Raw genomic sequence first — 25,734 nt, 5'->3', positions numbered from 1 at the left:
ATTCATCCAAAGTGCAAAGTTTCTATTGAGCCCAGATCCCTATATGAAGATCTATTCTAGATCCATGATCAGAGACAGATCAAAGTCATAATATTTTCCAGGCATAAAGGTAAACCTTGATTTATTATGATAACACATTTAATCATTGACTCAATACCATCATGCACTTAAAGAAAATTTTTTCATAAGTTTATTTATCCTTTCCTTCCCCCTAAAAAGAGAATGGTCTCACCTTTTTATAGTCATTCTGGTAATAGGACATTTTCTCTTGACCTTCAACTTCAGAATCAGTTTAAGGATGAGAATGAATAGTAGGGCAAAATAGATGTTTGTGACATTATTTATTTGACCTGAAGAGGAAGCTTGTTTGCTTACCTGATTGCATGACATCCAATAGGGCTCCAAGACCTGAAGTAAAAACATCTGAAGTAAAGCATCACATTGAATGGTTAAAACTAGGAGGTGGAGAAGTCATGTGAACAACTTTGCTAAAATAGAACTGAATTTGCTCTTGCTTTGAATCACCCTGTGATGTTACCTTTTAAGAGTTTTTTTTTAAGTGTCCAAAGGCTGCCATTTATTTACTCTTCCTACAAATACAAAATGAACTTCTACAGGGTGCATAGTACACGGGAAACAGCAGAGTACAAGATAGTGTTGTGCCCTCAAAGAATTAATATTATAGTTGGTGCTCACTATAAAAGAGATTTTTTAAAAAACCAAATTTATTGAATCACCGTGAGATAGTTACAAGCTTTCATGTTTGGGTTACAATCACACAATGATCAAACACCCATCCCCCCACCAGTGCACATTCCCTGCCACCAATATCTCCGGTATAACCCCTCCCTTTCCACCCTCCCCTTCCCTCCATGGCAGACAATATTCCCCATAATCTCTCTCTACTTTGGGGCATTATGGTTTGCAATACAGACACTGAGAGGTTATCATGTTTGGTCCTTTATCTAATGAGAGATTTTTCTTAAGATAAAAAATTTTACAAGTAATCAGTTCTTTTTATTATAATTTTAAATCTTGAGATATAAGATTCTGTTATTTATGTTTATTTTATTTCTTATTTTAAAAATGTTATAAGGTTGCTCACAATAATTTATTACACTCAATATTCCATCACCAACCTTACCATCCTTATACCTTACTCACCACCATTCTTTTAAATTTTCCCAACCATTACCCATGCCTACCCCAATAGCAGGCCTGAAATTATTTATTTTGTATTGCTTGTTATAAATAATTCTCTAAAAATGATCAAGAAAGATTTCTTTTAAAGAAAGTGTTTGAAGATTGTTGCATCTCACCCTGGAGACATTGAGCCCTTGTATAAGAGGTTACTAACATGCAGTTATAGGTTGTGCTTTGTGTGTTAATATTTTTTTATTTAGATTGGTTGCCTTCTGCCTTACATCCTATCCACAGTGTGCTACTCCTGGTACATCAGTGGTATAGAGTATGAGATTCCTGAATTCTAAAATTTCCACTCTACGAATTCTAAAATTTTAAATAAGATGAAACAGTTTAAATTTTTAACTAGATGGTGTCTTTGGGGTCTGAGGCATCCCTGCAGCTTTTTTATCTCTTTCAGGATTCACTTGTGAATCTCTGGATCATGGCCAGTTAAGGAGCTTATATATAGCTCCAGAGGCAGTTCATGCATGTGACCACCAGGCTCCTGGAAGAAAAGGGAAAGGGGAAAGGTGGTTCATCCCTGACTCTGTGAGTACCTGAAGATTTCAGTCACCAAAACCCGCATACCTGAGTTTTTCAATAGATTCATCCAAGGATGCGGCTCGTCCAAACCTGTGGAGATCAGCTTTGAGCACAGGGGCGATTGGGTTCTGGAGGTTTTTGGCTGCCGGACTCTGTTATTATTTCTGTTTAATGTGTGAAGCACAATCAGACAGCTTTTGTTCACAGAGAGGCAATGAAGGGCGGGGGGCGGGGGGTAGTGACAGTGACTATTAAATATATTTAATATATAAGTTGGGAAGTGTTTGCTTATCAACATAGATAACACTGAACTTCATACTAGACAATGATCACTCCAAAGAGTTAACTGTATATCCTTTTTTTCCTCTCCAGAACTTTTTGATGACTCTGCAGAACAGTCAACAATTCAGCATAAGCACTCCCGGAGTCACACTGGCATGTTGTGACAGAATCGCACAATGACACAGAAATAATTCCATTCTAGAAATGCCTGAACAGCAAACTAAAGAAGCAAGTGGAATCAAATGTGAGAGCCAGCCTGGCCTGAGAGAGACCTAAAACTCTGACTCTCCCATCTACAGAGAAAGCTTCTCACTAGGACATGGAATAGAGGACACAGAAAATGTCAGCAAGACTTCTAAGAACAGTCCTCATTTTGCTCTTCCTTGGTTTCTTTGGAGTTTTGGAAGCAACAAAAATATCGTGCCGAAATGAAGACGGAGACCCTGTGGATTGGTAGGTAACTGATGGGTAAGGATTGTTGTGTGTAACTAGAAAGCTAGGGTATCAGGGACAGAGGGTCACCATAATGTTCCCAGAAGGACTGCAAGCCCCCTTGCCCCTCTGTTAAAGCTCATAAATGGGTCCAATTTGAGGAGGGAGGGGCTCTGAGTGAGGGGGAAAGTCTCACTCATCCTGAAAAAGCCTTAAGCCTTAAGCCTGGATCTGAGGCACTGCGCTTAATGATGTGGCCACAGGAGGAGGTAAATAGTTGACTTCTCTCACCTTCTTTTAATTGTCTGGAGACTTTCCTAAAGAACCTATCAATTGCCAGTCCTTCAACTGGACATACTGACAAAGGAGAGTGGTGGATTATTTGCATTCTCACACTGGACTTTTGCTTATCCTTTATAAGTGTGAGAAAGGGCTTGATCATACATAGATCAGCTTGGTTAACTTCATTTATTAGACAGAACTGAAAGATAGTTGTTGGAGGGGGTGATGGGTCACTGGCCTCTTGAAAAGTGTCAAACAGGCTAAAGAGAATTGCATGATAGCCTTGGATTCTTTTCGAGCTTCGATCACTTTTTCACGCTTTAATTAGGATGTTTTGGGTTGCTGGAGTGGTTAATGTCAAGCTTCCTGTAAACTTCAGACTAGAGAACACAGTGTGACTTCGTTAGTCATTCAGCCAAAAGTTACTTAGTTTATACCAGGCCTTGTTTTGAGTTATGGAAACAGAAAGATGAACAAAATCTATTTGTTAATTTGCCATGGGAGCATAGATCGGGCACTGGGGAACATAGAATTCAAAGACTTCTCTGAGGAAGCTGTTTTAAACTATGTTTTAAGAATAATAATGATCTAGTTCAAAAATCAAGGAAGATACACAGCCTTCTCTGGACAGTTAAGGAATCACCTGGAGGTTCAGAGGTAAACTGAGTGGGAATTTTGTATATTGTTTAGATTTGTTGGTATTTGGGGAGCATGTGAGGAGATGGCAGGAGGTGAGCTTAGAGATAGGTAAGGACCAGGACACCAAGGTCTTCCTGGCTAAGGTGCAGAATCTAAACTTGACCTTGAAAGGGAGCTACTAAAAGACTTCAACAAATCTTCATGTATTTTTGTATTATCCCACTCTCAGTATTGAGAACTTTGAATGTCTGGGAGTCAGTTTAGCACCATTGAAACCAATAGGACGCTTGTATCATTACAGGTAAGAAGGGGTTTGGCCTCGATCTAAAGAAATGGTAGAGAACACAGTGGTTCTTTTTTTTTTAATTTTAATTTTATTTTTGGGCTGGAGTGATAGCACAGTGGGTAGGACATTTGCCTCGCACGCGGCAGACCCAGGTTTGATTCCTCCGCCCTTCTTGGAGAGTCCGGCAAGCTACCAAGAGTATCCTGCCCACATGGCAGAGCCTGGAAAGCTCCCCATGGTGTATTCAATATGGCAAAAACAGTAACAACGAGTCTCATAATGGAGACATTACTGGTGCCCGCTAGAGCAAATCGATAAACCATGGGAGGGCAGTGCAGTGCTACAGTGCTAATTTTATTTTTATAAACTTGTTCACAATAATTTTTTACATTCAATATTCCAACACCAATCCCACCACCACTAAACCTTCCCACCAATAATATTTTTAATTTTCCCTACCACCACCCATGCCTACCCCAATAGCAGGCCCTGAATAATTTATTTTGTATTGCTTGTTATGAATAATCCGCTAAACATGATCAAAGTTTTTTTAGAAGAAAGTGTATGAAGATTGTTATATCTAAGCCTGGAGCCATTAAGCCTTTGTATAAGAGATTTACTAACATGCTGTTACAGGTTGAGCCTTGTTTGCTAATGGGGTTCAATTCTTGGCACCACATGGTCCCCCAACCATAGCCAGCTGCAGCCCTGCAGGTCTCTAAACACTGTTGAAGCACTGCCAGAATGGCCCAGGTATCCCTGGACCCACAAGGCTTGAAGCACATCATACCCTCTGACCCTTATATTGAACCCTGGTGGTCTTGTATCTATCACCTGTGGTGATCCAGGGCCTACTGAGAACTGTTTTAAATAGCCACTGCCCCATCTTCATCCGCCCCCAAAAAAAATAAAGCGGTAATGGAAATAGGAAGATTCTGAGACGTCTTGGTAATAGATTGGTAGGCTGAGGGTAAATAAAGACCATCTGGTTTCTGGTTTCCCTTCCTTTGTGGAAATATTCCCCAAAAGCAAAGAATGCATGAACTTGGAGCAAAGTATTAAACTTTAGTTTCAAAAATAAGAAGTTGGAAATCACTGAAAGATCTCTGTCTTTAGATTGATCTGACTTCAGCACAGAAGTCTGAACTATAGGTAGCTTTAGTAGACTTTGGAAGGTAATTGGAGAAAGTCACCCAGGAAAAATGAGGGAAAGTTATGGCTTTAAACTCATCTGTTGGGCACACAGATGGTGTATAAACAAATTCTGACAAGATATAAGCTATAAGATACAAAATTTATTTTTGCTGCAAATAGGTTGTGGCGACATTATTCAGCAGGATCTGTCAGAGAGAAAGCTGAGCTGACCAGAAAGAGACAAATCTCAGAATGCTACAATGTACTGTGAAGGATGGAGGTCAGAATATCCTCATGTCAGCACCCGAGAATATGTTTATGTTTCCTCCCACCTATTAAAACCTGGCCCGGAGAGTAAGAAAGCCTGAAGAGAGCAACAAAGAATTCATGTAGGAGAGAGCATGGGCTGACAGGAGTAAGGGATGAAGTAGGTAACTGTAGTGTAGGTCAAAACCATCAATGGAAGTACTATTGCAAACACGTGACCTCAGGTAGAATAAATAAAATTTTTAAAAAACAGTGATGATAAATCATGAGCACTTTGGTGATAGTGAAAGTACAGTAACTGTGTACATCAAAACCATCAATATTTACACTATTGTAAACATGGAACCTAAATTATGTAAAAATAAATATAAAAAGGTTTATGTAAAGAGCAAAATTTGGTGGTTTTTTTTGTAAATTTTAGGGTTTGTCAAGGCATGCTTTATTTTATTTATTTATATTTTAAATTTTTATTAGTGAAACACCTTGAGGTACAGTTGTAGACTTACAAATTTTTGTGCTTGGGTTTCAGTTATACAATGATCGAGTACCCATCCCTCCACCAGTGCCCATTCTCCACCACCACTGATCCCAGTATCCCTCTCACCCCACCCTGCCTCTGTGGCAGGGCATTCCCATTTGTTCTCTTTCTCCTTTTGGGTAGTGTGGTTTGCAAAAGAGGCATTGAGTGGCAATCATGTTCGCTCTATAGTCTACTTTCAGCAAGGCATGCTTTATTTTAGATATCTTTTATAGTCATTGCTTACACCAGTGTAAATTACATTTTATTAGATATGAGTAAAAAATTCTATATGTTACAAAACAAATATTTTCTTAAAAGTTTTGTTAGCATATTTATTATTTGATCTTAAGTACTAGTTTTTTGCCTTTTAAAGGAGGATATCAGAAAATTTGGTTGTATGATTAAGTGCATTAAAATTGTTTTACCAATTATTTTTCTGATATAAATTTTACACATGGGTTGGAGTGATAGCACAGCGGGTAGGGCATTTGTCTTGCACGTGGCTGACCTGGCTGAACCAGGTTTGATTCCTCCACCTCTCTCAGAGAGCCCGGCAAGCTACCAAGAGTATCTTGCCCGCACAGCAAAGCCTGGCAAGCTACCCGTGACGTATTCGATATGCCAAACACAGTAACAAGTGCCATAATGGAGACGGTACTGGGCCCGCTCGAGCTAATCGATGAACAATGGGGGAATAGTGACAGTGACAGAAATTTTACACTTGTCTGAGGTGTTTTTTATTTTTTTAAAGAATTGAGAATTGAAGTTGCATTACACCAGAAAAAAATATTATCTGTACTGTCAATTAGAATTTCAGAAGTCAATTTCGAATAATTAATTTTAGTACTGGGCTGGAGCAATAGCACAGAGGGTTGGGCATCTGCCTTGCACACAACCGAGCCAGGTTCAATTCCTCTGCCCCTCTCGGAGAGTCCGGCAAGCTACTGAGAGTATACTGCCCACACGGCAAAGCCTGGAAAGCTCCCCGTAACATATTTGATATGCCAAAAACAGTATCAACAAGTCTCACAATGGAGACGTTACTGGGCCCACTCGAGAAAATCGATGAACAACGGGAGGACAGTGCTACAGTGCTATGTAAATAGCAGCATACACTCAGGGTACGAAGTGGTACCGAACCTAGGTAGATGTCTCTTCCATCACAGACGAAGTCACCTCTACATTCTTTCACACACACATGCACACACATACTCACATAAACTCACATCCATTCTCACACACACACACTCACACACTCACAGTTGGTTTTCTTAACCAACTGACGAGCACTATGAGACAGTATGGTAATAATAAGGGAACATTGTTGGGTACCTGTTTTGTAGATTCATGCTTTTGGAGAGTATTTGACTAGACAAGGAATATTTTGCCTCCAGGGACTTTTTTGTTATTTTGTTTGTTTGGGGGCCACATTCAGAGGTGCTCAGGGGTTTCTTCTGGCTCTGCACTCAAGAATTTCTCCTGGTCGTGCTCTGGGAACCCTGTGAGATGCCAGGGATTGAACCTGGATTGGCCACATGCAAGACAAATGCTTCCTATGCTGTCACTCTGGCCCCTTCTTCTTCAGGGACTTTTGACAATGCTTGGCAACATTTCAGATTGCCATGATTAAGGAATAGAGCAAATATTGAATAATATCGCATCATAACATTGATTATAAAATAAAATGGACTAATAGCTAGGACTATATCCATGTGGAAGCTGCAATTGTCCTCACATCTGAGTAGTTATTTTCCAAGACTTACAATTTCTTCCCTCATCCAAAAGATGTGCACATTAGGGTCATTGTTGTGTCTACATTACCCCACTCTGAATGTGTGTGTGAGTGTGAGAGAGAATGTATGTGAGTTTATTGTGTGAGTGTGTGTGTGTGAGAATGGATGTGAGTTTATGTGAGTATGTGTGTGCATGTGTGTGTGAAAGAATGTAGAGGTGACTTCGTCTGTGATGGAAGAGACAGCTACCTAGGTTCGGTACCACTTCGTACCCTGAGCTACCAGAAGGCTCAACCAGCTGTGTCCTTGAATTTAAATAAGTGGGCTAAAAAAATGAACAAGTTGTTAAGTACAAAGTAATATCTTCAGAAAAATTATTATCTAATTGTTGACATCTAGAAAGTGTTTGCAAATTCTTTTAAAAGTTTGGTTGAAATTTTGTGTGCAAAAAATATACTGGGATAACTTACTTCCTGCTCCTATTAATTAGTTTATGGTAAAATTAACTTCATATATCATTTCACTTCAAATTAAAATTTCCAAGAATTTCTCTATGATGTTAATTGAGAATTTACTATACTAACAGCAGCTAGGCAGAGACCAGGGATTCCACAATGCAAAGAAAGCCCCTCAACAAAGAGTCATATGGATCAAAATATGACTAGAACACATTGAGATACACTGGTTTAGATGAACACCCAAATGACTGAATGTTATGTGGGCTTAACCACCTCTTTCCTGTAAGATATCTAAAGGTAATGACCATAAAGTACTGCTAAATTGTCTCCTCTCAGCTCTGAATCTTCAGTGGAGAACATTCTGATCAACCAAGCTGAAGAATGTTCAAAGGCAGTCTCTACCTGTCCTGGAGCCCAATCTCAAAAGCCAGACACAGTCAGCCAGCTGCAAAAACAGGATGAACATGTCAAATAGTTAGGAAAGAAGTGAAAAATATCTAACCCTCTCGAGTCCCAGGAGTAGGCCTTGACACCCCACCGCAGCCCTGTAGATTCTGAGAATAACAAAGACTACATTCTAAAGGGATCAGACTCAAGCTAGACAGTATTTTAGAACATGTCTAGTCAAATTTGTATTTCCTTTTCTGATAAAGAGTAAAGATAATGTATAGCAATGGATAAATATTAATAATTTATCGTGATTTTTTTTATCAGGTTTACCTTTTACAAGTTACCCAAAAGGCAAGATAAGAAAAGTAAAGACATTGGGTTAGAATACCTATACCTAGACTCTACAACTAGAAGCTGGAGGAGGAGTAAACAACTAATAAATACTACCAAGAGTGCTGTGGGAAGGACCTTACAGCAGCTGTATGAAGCACATGCCTCCCAGGTATGTTATAGTTCACCATATACTCTAATCACATAAAATGCATGAAACAGAACCCAAACTTACTCAAAGATTTTCCTGTTCACTCACCAAACACCCCAATCCTAATTACTTCAGGAAAATTAGATCATAACTAGCCCTGGACACCTACCCAATCAACCTGATCAACTCCTTAAAGACATTATAGCAATCATAATCCTGTTATTGGTAAATTCAGCACAATGTCCAGTGATGTCATAGTGACTGTATGAGCTCATTGAATGTTGAAACCTTCTGGTTGACAAATTGTGTCTGTTCTCTCGGGACACACTAATAGAGTCAGGGAGAGGAATCTTCTCCAGTTATAAGACAATATAGATCTGTGATCAATACACCATGAAATAAACATTTCTTATGGCATAGTGGTGCTGAATAGTATGACCCAAGTAAAGGATCCTACTCAATCCTTTTATTTATAATTTTCCTGTCAAAGAAGGTTTAGAGTGAGAGCTTTAGTTTAAGACCATTGTGTGAGTGAAAATTAAGCCGTCCATGCAGACTTTATCAGGCAATGAGATAAATTTATCAGGCAATGAGCTAATCAGCCTAATCAACCCAAATGGTCACGGTCACATGGTCACGGTCCTCCCATTGTTCATCGATTTTCTCGAGCGGGCCCAATAACGTCTCCATCGTGAGACTTGTTGTTACTGTGTTTGGCATATCGAATATGTCACAGGTGGCTTGCCAGGCTTTGCCGTGTGGGCGAGGTACTCTCAGTAGCTTGCCGGGCTCTCCGAGAGGGGCGGAGGAATCGAACTCGGGTCAGCCATGTTGGCTGCGTGCAAGGCAAATGCCCTACCCGCTGTACTATTGCTCCAGCCCATCAACCCAAATAAGTCGGTATTAGACTCACTGGCTCAGTGCAAATTTCTAATACTTAAAGCACCAACTTCTGTTTAGTGACAAGATACTGCTTTCCAACCCGATGTGACAAGGCAAATACAACAACAGTAAACATCAAACTGCATTCATGTATGCAATCTTTTCAATAAGTTGTAGAAAAGAAAATGCATAAAACAACTCAACATTTAAAATGTGATGGGCCTTTCCATATGTCAACTAATTAAACCCCCACAATAAAAATATTATGTTAGGTTCTATCATGATTCCATGTGTCTGCCTATGTATTTACACAGAATGAACAGGAAACAACCAATGTGCATACTAATATTCACTTTCAACTGCCACTAAGATCAGTCTTCAGAACTCAGCAACAAAATCAAAACTTATTGGGTATAGCCTGATGTGCCAAGAAATGTTCTGGGTGCTTTCAAAAACTTATTTAATGTCAGCAACAATCTTGTTTTGGATAAATAGATTATTATGTAAAATCAAAACTGCCTGCAGCTGCTTCTGCTTTCCCAGGCAGGAAAGTGGGGGTGGGTGACAAGGAGCATTAAATTCTCAGTGAAACAAACATGAGCTTTGTTCCCTTTTGGGAGCAGAGAGACTTCAGGGCCAGGGAAGAGGGGAGAGCACATTGTAAAATTTCACTCCTTTGAGAGAGAACACTAGGGATTGCCCTGCCACAGAGGCAGGGTGGGATGGGAGGGATGGGGGTGGGAGGGATATTATCCATGGTGGTGGAAAATGAGCAGTGGTGGAGGGATGGGTATTTGATCATTGTATAATAGAAACCCAAGCACAAAAAATTGTAAATCTACAACTATACCTCATGGTGTTTCACTAATAATAATAAAAAAAATTTCACTTCTTTACCATAGATAGAGTAGATGGTTGAGTTTATCAAAATATAATAATGATCTTTACTTGTCCCAAAGACTTGGGAGAGAGAGTGGGATGGAGGGGGGTGAGGGAAGGGCAGGGGACATGAACTGCTCTGCCAAATAAAACAGGGGTCAGTGGGAGCTAGGAATTAAAAAATATAAACCCCATGAAGGGAGGTAGAGAGTAGTTCAGCATGATGCGGTAAAATTGTTCAATGTTTCACACTGTCGATAAAATCTTCTCACATTCTTTTGCTATGGATCCTGCAAAGAAAATCATTGTACAGGGCTTAAGTCCATGCCTGATTGGCACGGAACCAAAAGAAGAACAGCACCAGTAGAGGGTGATATCCAGGTGAGATGAAATATTCTTTGGAAGTTGGAAGTAGTTTCCAGAAGCCTCCATGAGAACTTACCCACCTCCACCTCCTAAACAGAAACTGAGACTAGAATGGAGCATCACACCAAATAGCTTTAAATCTCAATTGTCAAGGCAACATAGGCTAATGCTTGGCTTACTCTGCAAATCATCTCCCCTTTTCCCTTGCAAATAAGAATCTTCCACAAGGCTTAGTAACCTCATTTTTGGATTATATTGAAATTTTCTCTCTGTTCTTTCCTGTCTACCTTCTCTGCTAGGTGTGGGTAGAAACACTTCCTGGTCAATATTAATAGTAAAATATCTGACATAGGTGTTAAAGGTCTCTAGAGACATAGTCAAAGTTCTGAATTTCCCTAAGTTCACAATCTTTCCCTTTTATCAGAGAGCCTTTTTTCACTAGGACTATAGTCTATTTAATTTTAGTTAATGTTACACTCCTGAATAGAAAAATAAATTTTATATAAGTATGAAGTTCCATACTAAGTATTCCCAGATCCTCTCCACACTGTGAAAGGTACACATTAGCAGCCTTACACTTTCAACATAGATTCATAGAAGAGCTCTTCATTTTCTACAGAAGGAGATGAATGGTCAAATATGGAAAATGAGAGTACGAAAACAATTTTCTTTCTTTTATGTAGCACAGTAGCCAAGAATGTTAAGCAGACTATGTTGTAAGGATTGTTTAATGTTTTGAATTGTATCAAATAATCAAGCTACTACAAAAGATGCTGTTAATGATCTTTTTCAAAAAGAAAACTAATGATGTTTGTTAAGGGTTGAATTTTAATGGGTTGCCCTTTCCTGATTCAAATTATGTTCCTGAACTTTTTAATATCAACATTATTTACTTCAATAAAAGATACTTTCACTAAAATGAAACTAGACACAAATGAAATGGAACCACACAGAACAAATATAAACAAATTTTCCCAAATACGAAGCAATTATCAAAATAATAACTTCATCTCACCTTCCATGGTGGTTGTTGGAAATAAAATTTGGATACCAGATTTCTTATAAGGTCTATGTTACTGTCCACCTTCTGGTACCTTACAACCAAACATTTCTTGGCCAGGTCAAGCCAACTCTTGCCTCAGCACCTTCATATCTATTGTCCCCTCTGCCCGGAACAACATTTTCCAACCTCCACATATGGTCCCTTCTTTCGCCTCCAGGTCTTACTCCGCTACTCTTATGCCTTCTTGGCATCTCTACCCTGACCGCCCACAGCAGTCCTTCATTCCCTTGTCCTGCTTTATTTTCCTCCACCACACCTTTGATAATCTGACTTGATAAATATCCTCACTCAGAATATCAGCTTTATGATGATAGGGAATTGTTTGGTTCACTGTGTCAATGAGGCCCACAACAGTACCTAGATATTAGAAAATTACTATAATATTGACCTCTTTTGTTTTTTCATTGTTTGCTTTTTGAACCATACCTGGAGGTGCTCAGGGCTTACTACTAGCTCTGTGCTCACGGATCACTCCTGGTTGGCATTTGGGAACAATATGGAGTGCCAGGGGATGAAACCCAGGTTAATTGTGTCAAGGCAAATGCCCTACCCACTGTACTAATGCTCTGGCCCCTATTGGTGTCATTTTGAGTTAGAGATTTGTTCAACTGTTTGGAGACACACTATTTTTATTTGAGGGGGAGATCCAATGTCACATATTTAATTTCACCACTATTTTTTTTATAAAAAGTGAAATATCAAGTTAGAAAGGTGAGGTGACAATAAAAAAACAAAACAAAACAAAAAACCTTCCCCTGTGAAGGGGAACAGAGAACTAACAATCCTGATTGAACACAGAGTTCTGACTAAACATAAAGTAAGGAGAGGATATTGGATATCAGATCCTGTTGGTCCATTATGTATCTTGACTATAATCTCAATGGTAAAAAGAAAAAAAAAGAAACCAAGGCTGATTATTCCTAGTTCATTTTCTGAACAAATATTTTTTATCCTTTTATTATATGCTGGTTGCCAAACTAAAAACGTAAGTTCAAAACAACCTAGATAAATAAGATTGTCATTCTCACTCTCATATTAGAAATGCACAGGGTTGGGGCTGGAGCGATAATACAGGGGACGACCCCAGTTCAATTCCCAGCATCCCGTATGGTCCCCTGAGCACCTCCAGGAGTAATTCCTGAATGTAAAGCCAGGAGTAACTTCCGTGCATCACCAGATGTGGCCCAAAAAGAAAAAGAAAAGAAAGAAAAAAGGAAAAAGAAAAGCGCAGGGCTCCTGTCACACAAAACTAGTCAGTCATGGCTGAGAATGGACTTCCTATTCCTTATCTGGCATGTCACAAATTTCAGATTGATGGGGAATGAATGACTTCTCATATGAAAATTCTGTTTTGCAGGCTATTTAATTGTACAGACATTGTGAGTGGAAAATTAATACCCTTTAACTCAAATGTGTCCCACAGAAAAACAGCACTGCCTATCTCATATACAATGATGGTGTCCCTAATGCTGTGAACTACAGCACAAAACATGGACACACCAAAGGTAAGACAAGGAGGTGGTGGGAGTGATACCAGGGACATGGATGATGGAAAATGTACACTAGTGGAGAGATAAGTATTCAAATATTGTATGACTGAAACTCAGTCATGAAGCTCTTTAACTCTATTTCACAGTGACTCAATAAAAAAAATTTTTTTAAATAAAAGGAGTATAGAAAGCAGTACATTTAACAAAACAGGAGACTAACAACCAAGAATAACCGAGATAAATACTAAGAGGTTCACGCCATGGCTTGCAGGTCAGTTGCACATGCTAGGGGAAAAGGCAGCCCAGAGAGAGAAGGGAGCACCAAATAAAGGGTGTTGGGAGGATCCTCCCAGGATGGGAGATGCATGCTGAAAGTAGACTATGGACTGAACATGATTGCCACTCAATGCCTCTCTTGCAGACCACAACACCCAAAAGGAGAGAGAGAACAAAAGGGAATGCCCTGCCACAGAGGCAGGGTGGGATGCAGGAGGGATGGGTGTGGGAGGGATACTGGGATCCATGGTGGTGGAAAATGGGCACTGGTGGAGGGATGGGTATTTGATCACTGTATAATCGAAACCCAAGCACAAAAATTTGTAAATCTACAACTGTACCTCATGGTGTTTCACTAATAAAAATTAAAAAAATAAATGAATTAAAAAAAAAAGAAAGCAGTACATTTACAAAAAAAGGGGGGGTGGCAAAGGTTGTCTCTTTACTACTAGAAATCAATATTTCTTACATATTCCATCTTATATATTGTTATATTTCACTTAAAAGCATAACGTTTTAATGGTTTGTTTTGAGTTAAGATCATGCATAATTTGTATGATTATATACAAAGTAATAATTACATATTGGATTTAACCATTTTTCCCACAAATTTCAGTTTATTAACATATATTTTAGCAAAACTTTATTGCATAATTTATAGACTGATTACTAGAATGCCAGCAGTATATGTTCATTTTTGTGTGTGAGTATACAGAAATATTTTAGTAAAGTTTAGTCAAGTATTAATCACAAAGAAAAAAATCAGTCATTTCTTATACCTGAAATAAACATTTTTAAAAAACTGTTTTCGAAATTTTTGTTCTAATAAGCTTCTTATCTATTTTGTTTATACTTTTATTGTATGTTATAGTAATTTTATTATAGTAACTTTTGGAATTTCCTGAGCTGGAGTGATAGCACAGTAGGTAGGGCGTTTGCCTTGCACGCGGCCAACCCGGGCAACCTGAGTTTGATTCCTCCGCCCCTCTCAGAGGCCCTGGCAAGCTACCGAGAGTATCTCGCCCGCACGGCAAAGCCTGGCAAACTTCATGTGACATATTCGATATGCCAAACACAGTAACGAGTCTCACAATGGAGACATTACTGGGCCCACTCGAGCAAATCAATGAACAATGGGAGGACAGTACAGTGCAGTGCAGTGAAATTTCCTGTTATAAGCTATTAGCAAATATATGTTATAAAAAAATTTTAAATGCCAGAATCAAAAATATGTAACCCTAATCCCCATTACATAACCATACTTATCTTTTCTACTTTTTTATAATATCTTTTGAAAATTTTATAAAACTATTGTAATGACCATTTAGAAACCATTTTCTAAATATATCATATCAGATAATACATTACAGCAAAACATTTTTTCAAGGTTTCCATATGGAAAAACCTTTGGAGCAGGCAAGTGAGTCCTGTAGGTACCAGGAGAATTGTCAAGTATGTACCTGGTTTAAGGAGGCAATTACTACTCAACTTTCCTTACGTGCACACAGTTTTCAGATGTTGAAAAATAGCATTTGTGAAAAAAAACTCCCTAGTTTGTAAATATTGGCAGTGAATTCCAAGTTTTTAAGAGTACTCTGCAAACGAAACAATAAATATCTGCACAGGAGTCTCGGCTTAGGGCTGCCAGTTTATAGCCACTGATTAAGAAGGCAAGTTGTAATGACTGTCAAATGTCATGAGCACTGAAAGCTTTTGATTTAACCCAGTTGCCCTTGTAAGAGTCCAATATACACAAAGCCCAATTCTTCTATACACAATATTCTCCATCTTATTCTCCAACAACTCTGTATCACAACTTTCTTCATCATCTTCGTTGCTACAGGGGGTCGCAAAAGAAAGTGAAGACCCATGTCTAGCTTTTCTTTATCAGTGTGTGCTTGGACATCCCATAGTGTTCATATCAGGTTAAAATTTCAACAAAGAAGCCCCTTCACCAGGCTAAAAAGAACTAAAGTTCTAGCTGAGTTAGGTGAAAACACTAGAGAATGCTGAACGTTTTCAACCCATGTACAGATAGTGGTTCTGTTTCCACCCAGGAAAAAAAATTGTGTTTTATGCTTACTTAAGATGTGCTTTTGAAAGAAATAATTGGCAGACATTTGGTTCTACTAATAATTATGCTACACGTTCAAATGCAAACTGGAAAAATCTAGTATAACCAAACTACACTGGTATATTTGTAGCAGAAATAATGATAAGCACTTGTTAGATGGGCTTCATTTTGCCAAACTGTAAGAGGATGAGAATCTATCTAGTTTCTTCTTTTGATATTATTTCACAATAGAGGTTTTTCCTAAACACAATTAACTGTCATACTTTGGCAGAGTTACCTTTTTCTCTCTCTTAAGATCACTCTGTATTTATTTTTTTAAACTTCTGGAATTGGATGACTCTTCTGCAAATAAGTGAGCGTCAGTTTCTTACAATTTACTGCCAGCACATGTCTTGGTCTGATATTTTCTCTTTCAACTCTGTTCTTCAGCTGGCTTGTGAAAATAACTTAGCTGCTTAGCAGTGAAGACATTATCTGAAGCCTGCCAGGTGACTCTATAGTTTACCAAGGTCAAATTTCAATTTAGCAAATTTGCATTCTGCCAAAACAAATTTTCCTTCAAGTTTCAACATGAGATTCCTCTTAACTCTTCCCTGGGTGACTGCTCTTTTGCAGCGGCTTGCTATCAGTAATGGGGCAACGGATGTGTGCCTGCATTGGTTTTGAAATATTTGAGAAATGAACATGAGTCCTGTGATTATTAGCCTTGTAAAACATTAGCTTGAAATGCCAGTGAGCTAGAATTTTACATCTGCGTCTTTCTCAAAGAAGCTTTGTTTTTCTAATTATCTGCATTAACTTTATCTGCAGGCTTACTGCTGTGGAACAAAGTCCAAGGATTCTGGTTGATCCATTCTATTCCCAGGTTTCCTCCCATTCCTGCAGAAGGCTATGATTATCCACTCACCGGGAGACGAAATGGACAAACTGGCATTTGCGTAACTTTCAAGTACAGCCAGTATAAAGCAATAGGTAACAGTAGAATGTATAAGCAAAACAAGTGATCAAACAAAAACAGGACAAGTGTTGGAGCAGGGACATGGAAAGGTATTATTGTATGGGTCACTTCCTTTAGTCTTCTACTCACAGAATATTTGATAGCTAGATTCAGGTATTGGCTTTTCTATGGTAAGACCCTGAGAGCATTGCTTACTGGACCTTGACTTCCTGCGTTCTCCAATGATGTCTTCTAATTTGATCAGGGTCACGGTCACGGTCCTCCCATTGTTCATCGATTTGCTCGAGCGGGCCCAGTAACGTCTCCATCGTGAGACTTGTTGTTACTGTGTTTGGCATATCGAATTTCAAATACCTATAGGGAGCAGGCAGGTACCCAAAATAGCTAAAATAAACAGGCAGACACGTAACGACAGTGACACTGTGACACAGTGAGTTGCTGACTTTTCCCTAGCTTGCTCCATCATACTGTGGATCTGCAGGAATTCAGATCTAATGATCTAATGTTTATAAATCTCCATGTTGTCCAAATGGAACCAGAAATCTAGGAATCTAGGGTGTGCGTGTGCGTGTGTGTGTGTGTGTGTGTGTGTGTGTGTAAGAGGGGGAGTGTGAATATTGATGTGTTTGTATATGTGTGAGTGAGAGAGACAGAGAGACAGAGAGCAGGAAAAAGAGAATCAGATCAAACCAGAGAAGGAAAGATTCTTATTACTAAATAAAGGTTTCAATCTTTTTAAAAATTATTCAACCTGCAGGCTCCCCATAGGCCACCAGCAACCTGACAACATGAGTCAGATGTTCTTCCTTTAAGGTCCCACAAAATTACTTGGATCTGGAGAAGTATATTAAGGGAAAGAGGGAATGAACTACTTTGTTTTACCAGTCATTCCTTGCTAAGAAAATCCATAAATGGAAATGAAGTGTTTTATTCTAAGTATAGAAAATTTGAAAAATGTTTTCTATCAAATTTTCATTGGTTCTCACAGATTACCAAGATTCTCACCCAGGCCGAGTCCTGGGTCTAACAGAATGAGCTCGTGTAATGATTAGATTGTTAAATACCATGGAGATTAGAAGTACAAGCTTATGAGTTTATCATTGTTCTTGGAACTGGATGATTGACACAATGGAGTTCCCTGTTTGAGCATGTATATATAGGAGTGGGAATATATGACTTCCAAGCTAGATTGCCTAGGTTTGAATGCCAAATCCAAACGCTACAAGCTTTATAAACTTGTACATGTTATATAAGTTCTTTATAAAATTAGGACAATGGTAAAAGAACTCATCTCATAATAAGATCTCATATAATAGTCCTAGAAAGTAGGAAATGCTTAGTAGATGTTAACTACTTTAAACTACTTTAAACCAGACTTAAAGAGAATACTGCATGTTTGGGTATTTTTTTTTTTTGGTGATGGGTGTGGGGGGGGGAGAGACATTGTTTTTTAATTTACCGTACTTATAGCAGCAATAAGCATTTTCATTTGTATTAAATTCTAAACTTTTAAAAAATTATTTCTTGATTCAGATTCTCAGCTCTTGATCTACAACCCAAATGTATACAGCTGTTTCATCCCAGCCACTTTTCACCAGGAGCTTGTTTACATGCCCCAGCTATGTGCAGGGACCAGATCACAGAAGATCCCTGCCAGGCACCTCACCACACTTCGATCAGCCCAGGGACAAAAATTTCTCCATTTTGCAAAGCCTGCTTCTTATTTCGATGGTACAAAAACATGTTGTCAAATAATATGCTTTTCTGACTCTGCTCTTGGACTGACTGTGGATTACTTAGGGGAAATATTTTCATTAATCAAGAAAGATAACCAGAAATAAAGAAGGAAAAGAGAAAGAAAGGGAGAAGGGAAGTCAAAGATTAAATTCAAAAAGCTACCTCAGTATCTACTAAATTCAGACAGTGGGGTTGTTGATGCAACCCCAAAATTGCTTCATATCCTTTCAGCCAAGAATTAGGAAAAACTCAGATTTCAGCCTCTGTTGAGAGTATAGGACCACAGCTGACACCCTTTTCTATTTCTCTCAGCAGCTAGGGCTTTTTTTAGCCTGCCTTACTCTTACATCCTTTGCATCACTCTGCCTCCTCATTCTTAGCTTCACATTTTCCTTCGTGGAGAGAACAGAGGTCACTCAGTAGAAACCACTTCAATAGAGTATCCCTCACCAACAATCTCATTTCTCTCATTCTTTTTACATTTTCTTCCCACAAAAACCTTTGCATCCCTGTGTTCTAGATCTGAACACCTTAATTCATCTGTCACTGTCACTATCCTCCTGTTGTTCATCGATTTGCTCAAGCAGGCCCAGTAACATTATGAGACTTGTTACTGTGTTTGACATATTGAATACGACACGGGTAGCTTGCCGGGCTCCCCTCCGAGAGGGGCGGAGGAATCGAACTCAGGTCGGCCATGTTGGCTGCATGGAAGGAAAATGCCCTACCCGCTGTGCTATCGCTCCAGCCACTACCTGGTTTATATTCAAGACCTTTTCTGTCTTCTATTTCCACTTTCTTATTAACACACAACCCAGCCTAAAATGTATTCCTTAGTCTTAAAATTGCTATTCATGTTTTTATTTTTCTTCCAAATATCTTTTTTTTTCCATTTTTTTCCCCTTGGGAGCCTTATACAGCAGTGCTCAGAGCTTACTCAGCTCTGTCCACAGGGATCCCTCCTGGCAGGAATTGGGGCATCATATTCAGTGCCAGGGATTGAACCTGCGTAAGCGGCAAGCAGGTAACTGCTTTACCTGCTGTACTATCTGTCTGGCCCCAAATTTCATTTTTAAAAGTCCCTTCAATGACTTCACACCAGTCTTATTACTCTGTAGACACTCCCATCTCTCTGCAGTCAAACAAATGACTAATTTTGTTAATCTTGTTTCTTTGTTTTTTATTGCTTTCATCCTTATACATTGAATAAAATTTCCTGAATGCTTGCTACTTGCTAAGACCTGTGTCAGGTACCAGAGAGTCCAAAATTTACAGGACGGAAATAGCCTCTGCAAAACTGGTGCTTTTAAAATGCTTTTAAAATCCTTTCCTTTCTGAAACAACCCTTCATTCACTGATTTTGAAAAATATGAAGTCGTTTGGTCTTCACTTATTTTAAGTCTCTTTTGTCAAGTCCTTCTTCTCTGCCTCTTCTTAAGGTGGTTTGGGTTGTAATATGGTCTTCTAATTTTACTCTACTATTCATACTACATGATTCCAGCAAACCCTCAGGTGAATCCTAAGCCTAAGTCTGCATCCCAAACCTCTGTACTGACAAATAGAATCGATAGTGAAATTGACATTTCTACTTGGTGATTATACAGCCACACCAAATTCATTTCATGATTTTACCCCCCAAAAGCTATTTCTCCTAGACTGCAGACTCACCCTAGGATTCAAAATTTATTTTCCACACCACCACCACTCCATCAAGTCATCAAATTCAGTTAGTTACAAGTCCCTACTAACTCTCATATTTATTTTTTCCTCCCCAAATTTTCTGCCACTATTATAGCCCACTCCTGTGTTTAATGTCACTGTTTTATTTTTTGTCACCATATGATATTTTTCATAGCTCTATTCTAATGCATTCTTCCCAATTTATCTTGCACATAGCCTCTCAATTATTTTTTATTATAAATTAATCTCATTTACCCATTAATGTTCTTTTAAAAATTCACCATTTATTATAAGAAAATCCAATCATCTGGCTAACAAAGAGCCCCAGAAACTGGTCCCTGATTATTTTCATTGCCTTTATACCCTTCAAGAACTTTCAGGTTTTTTTCTTCCTTTGTTTGTGTGTGGCAGAAAATATTTCAGACACCAGTATCATCAGAGTAATGACAATAATAACTTTATTTTCATATCACTTTAGCATTTACAAAATGTTCTTCCATCCACTATCTCAATTATGTTGTGATTAATGTGTTTGTGACATCCAAATATGAGGGGTGAATTATGATTTTTATTCCTGTGGATATTTTCACGCACTTATTTATACTGTCTCAAAGTATAAATTCTAACCTCAGTCTTTTCATCCTCACAAATCTAGACATCTTTGCAGCTTGGATGGCTCAACAATTGAAGACACATTTGCTAACAGAAACCTGGCAACGAAAGAGACAAGAGCTTCCTTCCAACTGCTCTCTTCCTTACCACGTCTACAATGCCAAAGCAATCAAGATATCTGGACAATCTTATTTCAGTTCTTATCAGGATCATGCTAAATGGTGTGTTTCCAAAAGGGGGGCCAAAAATCAATGGACATGTATTGGAGACTTAAATAGGAGTCCATACCAAGCTTTCAGAAGTGGAGGGTTCATTTGTACACAGAATCAGCATATTTACAAAGCATATCAAGGATTAGTTTTACGTTATGACAACTGTAGCTAAACTTGGTGAAAGTATATATGTAGCATCCTTTTGAACATTGATGAATAGCCTTCTTTTAATAGATTTATTCTTAATATATATAAAATCTTTGAATGTTCTTATAGTCCACATATTATGAAAAAAATATTTTTCTCCTGTATCTACAAATTTGTTACCCAATTAGTGATCTCTCTACTTCATATTTACACATCATAAATAAAAACTATTACATATAACTAAAATGATAATGAAAGAAAAACTGTGTCCCAAATTAGTCAGTTTTCAATTACTCATTGATTAATTGGTCATTGTATAGGTTAAGTCTTATTTTCTACATAAAGACAGTCTTCATGTCTTATTCCATCTTTCTATGAAAAAAAACTTTTTCTCTCTTTCTTACAGTTTTTTTCTAGTCTTTCTCTCTCACTCACTCGCTCAGCCTCTCTCTCACTGATCTATTTCTCTATGCGCCATACTATTTCATCATATTCTTCTTAAAGTTCTTTTTCACTGGTTTATGGTAATGTATCCATTCTTATGGTAATGTGTCCATTCTTATTGCTGCTCCTACTTGCATATTGTATAACTTTGATCCATTCACTGAATTCCTGAGCCTTTGAATAGAGAGAAATGTTGTATTCATTCACTATTGAATTAAAAAGTATGTTTTGAGCACACATCACAGAGCCTGACAAAGCTGATAATTAAAAATCTACATTGGTGCAGGAGAGATAGTACAATGGGTAGGGCATTTGCCTTACATGCTGCTGACCCAGGTTTCTTCCTAGGCATCCCATAAGGTCCCTCAGGAGTAATTCCTGAGCACAGAGCCAGGAGTAACCCCTGAGCATCGCCAGTGTGACCAAAAAACAAACAAAAATCTCAGTACGATTTGAATATGAACCTACCTACCCATTAAGACAAGACCAAAGAATAATGAGTAACATTTTTTAAGTCAGTTTGGTGGGGGAGGGGAATGGGAAAAGGTGGTTGGAGTCTATCAGTTTGAGGAAGAGGGAATAAACAAGTATCACTTCACTTGATCACTTGACATCCCGTTACTCATGGATTTGCTCGAGCGTGTGCCAGTAATATCTCCATTCATCCCTGTCGAGCGCTAGTGTAGCCCAATGGCATCCGCTTGCTCCAGGAACATGAAGAGCTTCAAACTGTTTGTTCAGGGTCTTGACAAAGAAGTCTGACCATCTCATAGGTGGGGGGTCACGCTACCTTTTGATGTCCCATGGAATCCAATTGGTAACAACTCTAGTCCAGCGGTCATCTCCATTACGTGTCCAGCCCATCTGATTTTTGACACCTTGGCAAACGAGACAGCATCCCTCATTCTTGATCTTCAATGGAGGTCAGAACTCCGGATTCCTTCTGTCATTTGAGTGAAATGTGATATTCCAAGTATAGCTCTTTTGATTCCTCTTTGGGAAACCCGGATAACATTCTCATCCTGTTTTCTTAGGGCCCAGACCTCTGAGGCGTGTGTTAATGCAGGAAGAACTGTGGAGTCAAAGAGATGTGCCTGGAGTCAGAGGTTCTTTGTCCTCTTAGTTATTTCTTTGACGCTCTTGAAGGCATTTCATGCCACTCTCTTCTTCCTGTGCAACTCAGGTGCCAGGTCATTTGTCATGTTGAGTTCTCAACCTAGGTACACATAACTGCTGCTTTCGAGATGTATGTTCCATTAAGAGTGAATGGAACATCAGGAACAAGTCCGTTTCTCATGAACATTGTCTTCATGAGATTCAGCTGCAGGCCTACTTTTCTACACTCGCAGTCAAAGTCAGCCAGCATTCGTGCCACTTGGTTTGATGTTATTAGAACGATGTCATAAGCGAAATGGAGGTGGTGTAGTTGCAGACCGTCTATCTTCACTCCCATTCCTTCACATCCCAGTCGTCACATTATGTTCTCGAGAGTGGCACTGAATAGTTTCAGTTAAATGGTATCACCCTTGTCGAACCCCTCTCTTGACATTGATGATCACTTCTTGTAGAATGGTGAGATCCTGGTAGTGAATCTATAATACAGCTCACAGAGGATCCTGATGTGTTGAGTTTGAATGTCCTGTTTGGGTAGAGCTTCAGTCTCAACAGAATCAAAGGCCTTCTTTAAATCAATGAACATTAGACAGGGTGATATCTTGAACTCCCGAGAAACCTCAATAAGCTTGGTTACTGTGTGGATATGGTCGATTGTGCTGAATCCTTTCCAGAACCCAGCTTACTCACATGGTTGTCCATCAAGTGTTCTGCTAGTCCTATTCAGGATGACTCAAGTAAACAGCTTGTAGACAAAGGACAACAGGCAGATCATGCAATAGTTGCCAATGTCATGGATGTCTCCCTTCTTGTACAGTAGAACAGTCCTGCTGGTTTTCCACTGGGATGGAACCTTGCATTCAGATAGGTAGCATGTGAAGAGCTAAACCAGTGTACTGATGAGTACTGACGACAGGTTCTTCAGATGTTCGGGTCTGACCTTGTTTGGGCCGGGTGTTGTTCACTTCTTTACTGATGAAATGGCATGTCGGATTTAGGAAGGGAGAATGTTGTAAGCAACATATCCATCCTGCGGAATTTGATATGTGGACAGGTGGACATGGCTATCGAAGAGATCTGAGCAGAAGTCATGGAAAATCTTCTCTATTGCCCTTCTGGAAGATGTGATAGATCCATCAGGATGTTGGATGGCAGTTATCTTGGTCTTGTAGTTGGCGAAGGACAGGCGGGCGTTTTGAATGCTTTTCCCAGCTTCTACTGCATCGGCCAGCACTGTTGCTCTTCTCTCTTTGAGGTCTTCCTTGATCGCTTCTCTGCACTGCATTGCAAGCTCGGCCGTTAGCTTGTGGTTAATATTATAAACAAATATAATATAAAGAAACCAGATCGAGTCTAGTCATCTTAATGTCAGTATGTTTTATTTTTTTGAGTTGTATTAAGTCCAACTATTATATAAATGAATAATAGAATTTTATTAAGTAATAGATTAATTAATTTTGGATATATTTTCTAATTACAACATGTTTACAATCTAAATTAATTACAAGAATAATTGGAACTAGCATTTATTTATCCTTATTATGTGGATAAGTCAATCAGTTTTTCTTATTTAATTTTCATGACAATACTATGCAGTAGGAACTGACATCCACATTTGACTGACAATAAACCAGAGGCCTATGGGGTCCAGTAAATTGTCTAATACTATAGAGGTTTCCCTGCCTTCGAAGTGATACTCTTTTCTCTTTCAAGAGACAATAAAGAAAATAAAGCAGTGTAGGATGACATATGTTGCGATGGCAATGCCAACCAAAATTTGTGGGATAGAATTCTATTGCATGAATGGAAATCAGAGGGAATTAAAAAGTAAGTTTGTTGTGTAGTCAGAAACAAGTATCAGCTATGGGTATATTAAATATTAGCTACTTTACTTACATGTTTAAAAACAGAGACTTGCAAAATAAGGCATTATCTCCTCTCGAACATTTGAGTATGAGCTCTTTCAAGAAAATAGATTATTGCAATGGGATTGAAAAGTAGAAGATCATGACTTTAATGTTAAAGAGGTTTCAAACTTGATCCAGGAACCCTGGTCATGGCTTGAATGCAAAGAGCACATACCTTACAAGTGTGATGTCACAGGCTCCATCCAGGTGCTTCTCTCAAGTGCCAAGCATGGTCCTGGCAGCTGTGTGTCTGCACTGCCAGTGCCACAGCAGAGTGTGGCACAATATGGGTGGGCAAGAAGCATGACTGAAGTGCAACTACTGGTCAGAACCACAGCCATGCCTGTGATCATCACAACAACAGCATCATAGGGGAGAGAAGATGGTATAAGGAGGGGACTTGATACAATGGTAAAGAAAGGAAAAAGTGAAAAGGAAAAGAAAAAGCAAAGAAATTCTATTGGACTAAAAATACACAGTAGATACGAAATTCATAAAAACATACTCTGTTCTCCCAAAAGGTAAACCAAACCCCTTGTATAAAATGTGTTTCAGGGGGCTGGAGCGATAGCACAGCGGGTAGGGCATTTGCCTTGCATGCAGCCAACATGGCCGACCCAGGTTCGATTCCCAGCATCCCATACGGTCCCCCGAGCACAGCCAGGAGTAATTCCTGAGTACATGAGCCAGGAGTAACCCCTGAGCATCGCCAGGTGTGACCCAAAAAACAAAAACAAAAAATGTGTTTCATCCCAAGCTCAGCTAAGCATTGTGAAGGAGACGAGATTCAAAATCATAAACAACAGAAGTGCCTCATGATTCCAGTCAATAATACTGCACCCTTTTACTGAAAGTTTCTAGAAGAGTGAATCTTGAAGGTACATATCACAAGTTATAAAAGATTTTCTGTGTGATGACAGTGATGAATTAGACTTTTTGTAGTGCTCCTTCTACACTATATACAAATATTAAATAATGGTGCTGAACACCATACAAACTAATATTGCATACACTGTTCACTGTACAAATTAACATAATGAATTTTTTCATTATTGGTACAAATTTTTTCCTAGGAGTTAGACTCATAATGTAAAATATCGGAATCTGCAAATAGCTTAATAATGGCTGAATAAACAGCAGTGCTCTTACATTTAAAAACATTAAAAGATTGGAATCTATATAATGAGTAGATGGATGTTACAGAAGAAAACAAAGATGCTGGCCCTTGAAGATACACATTAAGGATGTGGCACACATTTGAG

The 25,734-nt window shown here is 38.8% G+C and overlaps 2 protein-coding genes across 3 annotated transcripts in view; one reads left to right on the top strand and one right to left on the bottom strand.

Annotated features, from left to right (window-relative positions):
• Window positions 1-336, bottom strand: part of LOC130031920 (uricase) — a 39,243-nt gene extending 38,907 nt beyond the window's left edge. For both annotated transcript variants that reach the window (XR_008793714.1, XM_056123482.1), the window contains exon 1: window positions 233-336. Coding sequence is in view for 1 of the 2 variants with exons in the window: in XM_056123482.1 (XP_055979457.1) it covers window positions 233-262 (30 nt within the window). In the remaining variant the exon portion in view is untranslated. The remainder of the gene's footprint in view (window positions 1-232) is intronic.
• A 1,354-nt stretch (window positions 337-1,690) lies between these two features.
• Window positions 1,691-21,702, top strand: DNASE2B (deoxyribonuclease 2 beta). Its single transcript, XM_056123481.1, has 7 exons — window positions 1,691-1,734; window positions 2,101-2,463; window positions 8,476-8,653; window positions 13,246-13,327; window positions 16,473-16,634; window positions 18,154-18,351; window positions 20,693-21,702. Exons 2-7 carry the CDS (start codon window positions 2,351-2,353, stop codon window positions 21,031-21,033), a joined length of 1,074 nt encoding a protein of 357 aa, XP_055979456.1. The 5' UTR covers window positions 1,691-1,734; window positions 2,101-2,350; the 3' UTR covers window positions 21,034-21,702.
• The last annotated feature ends 4,032 nt before the right edge of the window (window positions 21,703-25,734 follow it).

The sequence above is a fragment of the Sorex fumeus genome, unplaced genomic scaffold (genome assembly GCF_029834395.1).
Source record: "Sorex fumeus unplaced genomic scaffold, SorFum_2.1 ptg000047l, whole genome shotgun sequence".
Taxonomy (NCBI): Eukaryota; Metazoa; Chordata; class Mammalia; order Eulipotyphla; family Soricidae; genus Sorex; species Sorex fumeus.
This window is presented reverse-complemented; position numbering and strand designations above follow the sequence as displayed.

What these genes read in the sequence shown, in the direction of transcription:
- DNASE2B (XM_056123481.1), top strand. Translation starts at nt 2,351, where the DNA reads ATGTCAGCAAGACTTCTAAGAACAGTCCTCATTTTGCTCTTCCTTGGT. An exon ending in AAAACATGGACACACCAAAG is followed by an intron (nt 13,328 to 16,472) that starts GTAAGACAAGGA and finishes CTTTATCTGCAG; the next exon opens with GCTTACTGCTGTGGAACAAA. An exon ending in GCCTGCTTCTTATTTCGATG is followed by an intron (nt 18,352 to 20,692) that starts GTACAAAAACAT and finishes TCACAAATCTAG; the next exon opens with ACATCTTTGCAGCTTGGATG.